Source organism: Penaeus japonicus, unplaced genomic scaffold, assembly GCF_977035675.1.
Source record: "Penaeus japonicus unplaced genomic scaffold, GWHDUDI00000001_assembly GWHDUDI00000032, whole genome shotgun sequence".
NCBI classification, from domain to species: Eukaryota; Metazoa; Arthropoda; class Malacostraca; order Decapoda; family Penaeidae; genus Penaeus; species Penaeus japonicus.
This window is the reverse complement of record NW_028234434.1, coordinates 3,875,980-3,880,979: the sequence shown is the minus strand read 5'-3', so window position 1 is coordinate 3,880,979 and position 5,000 is coordinate 3,875,980. Positions and strand designations below refer to the sequence as shown.

The 5,000-nt window shown below is 36.2% G+C and overlaps 1 protein-coding gene across 1 annotated transcript in view; it reads right to left on the bottom strand.

The window, feature by feature from the left end:
* LOC122251405 (uncharacterized) overlaps positions 1-5,000 on the bottom strand; it is a 158,149-nt gene that overhangs the window by 112 nt on the left and 153,037 nt on the right. Inside the window, exons 13-15 of the mRNA XM_086556295.1 lie at positions 4,743-4,890; positions 4,417-4,429; positions 1-4,223 (exon numbers count right to left, since the gene is read on the bottom strand). The exon at positions 1-4,223 is cut by the window's left edge and continues 112 nt beyond it. Of these exons, the coding sequence (XP_086412421.1) occupies positions 4,033-4,223; positions 4,417-4,429; positions 4,743-4,890 (352 nt within the window). The 3' untranslated portion in view covers positions 1-4,032. The remainder of the gene's footprint in view (positions 4,224-4,416; positions 4,430-4,742; positions 4,891-5,000) is intronic.

Genomic DNA, 5,000 nt, shown 5'->3' with positions numbered 1-5,000 from the left:
TACCGATTAAATAATCAAAATGATGGAAAAGAGGTTTACGGAGAAGGATCCGCAAAATAAGGTTGTAGGATAAGAACCCCGAGACTTGTTGGGATCTCGGTACTTATTACACAAAATAGGAAGCTATGTTATATGATACAGGGATCCTGAAATAGGAAAGAGAGGTCACTGAAATACGAAGGAAAATGCATCAATGGAAGATACACAAATAGGTCAAGAATGCGTAATTGCAATTACCAACATCCTAGGTCATTTATGTAAACAGATATCCTGCAATGTTCATTTTAATTAATCTATCAATGAAACTTGAAAACTATCCAAGTTATGAATTAACCTAACAGTAAAAACGAAATGACTTACCGGTACCCATCATATCAGATTATCAAACAAGTAATAATTAACAATTTAAATACACGGACAGGAAGTGATTAGAAAAAAAATAAAATAAAATACTAAGCAAAATAAGGGAGATGATTATTTGTAATGATACAGAATAAGATAATTATGATAACGATAATGCTAATAATAACATTTAATATCAGTCACAGTAATTATAATAATAGCATTATTAATAATAATGAAAATAAAATTGATGATATCATTTAAACATGACAATCATAATAATACCAACCATTACAGCGACAAAAGTAAACAATGACACAGTAATGATAGTGAGAGTATAATTATAAGAAGAAATAAGAGAAGAAATTTCAGATTATGATGACGATCGTAATAGTAATAATGATAATGATGAGGGCAATTATAGTATCAATAAGTATATTGATAAAAAAGTTATGACGATATTGATAATAGTTTCAATAAGTATTATTATGATTACAATAATGATAACCGTTATAGTAAAGATAATTATAGAAATAATAATGATAATCAGAAAAATAACACTAATGATAACTATTATAATAAGGATAATAGTAGTAAAAAGGATGAGTCATATAAATAATGGATAAAAATGATTATGATTACAGTGTTAAAAATACAAATAATAGTGATAGTAATAATAATTATGACAATAATTATACTAATGAAAATAACAGCAATAAAGATCATTGCAATGACAATAATGATCGTTTTAATGTTAGTAATCACAAATAACAATGATAATCATAAAAGAATAGCAATGATGATAGTATAAAGGAGAACTAGATAATAATAAATATGAGGATGATAATAATAATCATTATGACACTAATGATAATTATAATAATGACACTAAAGAAAATTATAATAATTATAGAATGAATGACAATACAATGATTATAAACAATGATTACAAAACTGATATTAATAATGTTAATCATAATGATAACAGTAATGGTGTTATTACTAAAAAAACAAATAATCATGTGGTCATCACACTGATTGACTGTTTTGTTATCATCATCATCATCTGTTGTTACTATTACTGTTTTCATCAATGAAGAGAGATAGTATGGTGAATCAGCAATAAGATACAACCATTGTGAAAAACATCCATATCGGGGCTTGGGGTTATCATCATATTTCATCATACTTCACATTCTCTTAATTAAGGATATGGTCTCTAAATGTCATGAATCTGGATGAGTTCGCAGAGAACGGTCATCCTTGCAATATGCTAATTCCTATACAGATATGTACAGCTTACGAGGCCGAAAGAGCTGGGGCTCCTTGTCAGTTCTCGGTCTGAGATGTATGGTGAGACATGCAACTGCAGTTATTAACGGTGAACATCGTAAATTATTTGTATCTTCTTCTAACGGAAGCTAATCATTTGTATTTCTTTTTTTTTTCTAGAATATGTTCATTATTTATGAAGATGATATATGATTTTGTTATTGTTGGTGGGCGTGTCAACCTTTGATTTTACAACACGATGATGAATAATTGTTTGACTCTTTCTTTAAGATGCTTGAAATGTATATAATTACTGGAAGCCTCATCTCTGTTGAAAGCAAGCCATGAAATCCACAGTATACCCCCCCCCCCTCCCCCGAAGTCAGAATCTGCATATTTATCAGTTCGAATAAGACTTTTGTTTACAATCGTTAATTCATGTCCTGAAGCTGACTTGTTCATTGATAAACTCTAGTTTTCCAAGAGTATTTCAGCTTACTAACCATGTTGCAGTGAAACTCATACATTATCATACATATATCATTACCTCATATCCATGACTTATCACTTAAAAACTAGTATACGAAAGGTATTGGCACTTTTAACTACATCCACTACGTATAAAGTAAGTCCTGTACCCTGTGCGGTGCCAGACGTACAGGCAACAACAGTACCTAAATCCTGGATCAAAATCTTTCTCAATTCACCTATTGCATGATGGCACTATGGAGTCGATACATATCAATCTGCTGCGTCACGATTCTCTTCCAAAGAGGAGGAAACCGGTAACCAAAGTCAACTAGGAGAAATGGAAGGGATGGGCTGAGACGAGAAGGAAACCGTTGGAAACATTAGTTTTATGTCTTAATCTGCTTATAGTTTACAGGCATTGTGCATGATTCCTTACGAGAGAACTCTATCTATGAAAATCAAAGAAGAGGACCTTAGGTGCTATTGTGAGTGCACTGACTATGCTCAATAGTACTATAGATGTATGTGAAGGTGATAATGGAAATGAGACAATAAAAATAATCATCATTATAAGACTCACTATACGAAATATAATCACTTTGAGGGTAAATCATTATTACCTTATAAAAGGAATAATGATGACTTTCGCGGTATGGTGATGTTGTAGAACATGATGATAATGACTATGCTGTTGCTGATAATGACGCCAGTGGTGATCTAAATGATGATATTATGATAATGATGGTTATGATGAAGACAATGATATTCAAATTAATGATAGTGTGGTAGTTACAATAATGCTAATACTGATACTAATAGTAGTAGTATCAGTAATATTTATAATGATTATGATATAAAAATGATAATGATAATGATTACAATAGATGACGCCGATAAAGATAAAAGTAGATAAACATGATAATGGCCATCAATAATTATGTGGTAATTATAAGAATAATGATAATAATGATAATGATAATAATACCAATAATAATGGCAACAGTAGTAATAATGAAAATTGCAGATAATCATGATAAAGTTAATCAATAATAGCGTGGTAGTTATAATAATAATGATAATAGTAATGATGGTAATAATACCAATAATAGTGTCAACAATACTAATCATGGAAATTGCAGATAAACATGATGATTATGGTAAAAGTAATGAGTAACAAAAACAAAGTTAATATCAAGAGAAATTAGTTATGCACAAACTAAATTAGATCGAATATATTGCGTATAAGAATTAATAAAAACAAAAACGTGCATGTCACATAATGCACCATAAATAAAATGACAGGAAAGAGTTAGTGTTTTGCCGCGTGTCTAAAGAAGTTCTCAAAAAGAGATTTACTGTTTATAATCTACAGTCCCAGTTTTTCTCCCCTGTTTTGTGAGGCTCAGCTGTCGGGCCTACAGTGATTATCCTATTGTTTAAACTTACATACTAGATATGATGAATACAGTAGCTATGCAGTCACGAACAAACAGCAATACAAATATGGCTGACCAACAACTACGGTACAATCTTGCGCAGGACAACTTTTTTTTTTTCTTCTTTTATCGCTAATTTTGCTTCCATACAAAAACTGCATTCGGGCGTTCCTAAACATTCTGTTATTGTTTATTCTCTCTCTCCCTTATTTACAAAAAGCAGTCATATCTCTTGTTTCTAGGTCGTTTGATATTCGCGTTTCTCCTAAACGGGAGTTCACTTACGGGCTCTTCACTTACGGGTGACTGTGGAAAGGCAAGGGTGGTCGTCCAGCTATATTACAGTATCATCAGAAAGGCTTCACGTCGTACAAAATAAGTGTATTTAAAGGTCCTCTCGACGTCATGTCTTCTCGAGCTTCTTGCACTTAAGGCGAGACCGGACCAGCCTCTCCGTCTTGTCCTCCAACACCCATCGCCTCTTCATCACCCGCTTCGTGATGACGCATCGTTATTTGTCTTTGTTCTCCTTCTGTTCCTTGGCGTCCTTGGAATCCTTCGACTCCTTCCCGTCCTTGGTGTCTTTGGAGTCCTTGGATGCCTTCGAGTCCTGCACGGGCAGGGCGTCGCACCAAGTGGCCCCCAGCTTCCTGCATCCTTCGATGATGCCTTCGAAGACCTCGTCTCGGTTGAGGATCCCGGGGGTGTGGGGGCGGGGGGGGGAGGGGGGAGGGGGGGGGGGGGGGGGGGGGGGGGGGGGGGGGGGGGGGGAGGGGGGGGGGGGGGGGGGGGGGGGGAAGGAGGGGGGGAGGAGGGGGGGGGCCGGGGGGGGGGGGGGGGGGGGGGGGGGGGGGGGGGGGGGGGGGGGGGGGGGGGGGGGGTTAATATAAGGGGGCGAAGAAGTAGCCCTGAAGGAGTTATCAGATGGAGAACAGTCATCCAATACGGTCAAAGTACGACTCTAATCCTAAATTTTGGAAATGAAAACTTAATGACAATGTTTGTAATACCAAAAGGATGTCCAAATCAGACAACTTATCAAATGTGAATCAAGTAAGAACATTAACAAATGTCACGAAAGTAAATTTAAAAGTGATTACTAATTTTCACTCACGTGCACTGACATGCCGTTTAAGATATAACGCTTTTAAACGAAATGCATAATCAGTTATATCAAAATTTGGAGACGTCAACGTGTCCTAACCTCCCACTGTCACTCACCTTGCCGCTGTTCTCCATCGTGATGTCGATAGCCATCCCTCCGCCGGGGATCCACGGGTAGCTGTTGGCCTTGTCCACCCGGACGTCCTTCAGAGACAGCTTCAGGTTCTTCGCGGACTGGCTCTTGCTGCGTTCAAAGCACAGGTAACTGCGGAAAGCAAGCTGAGATTAGCAGTCTCTTAGGTGGGATTGTGTGGGTTGAGACTAGTTCTGATTTCCAAGTTAAAAATCTATTCATTATGATTTGTTAGCATCAGG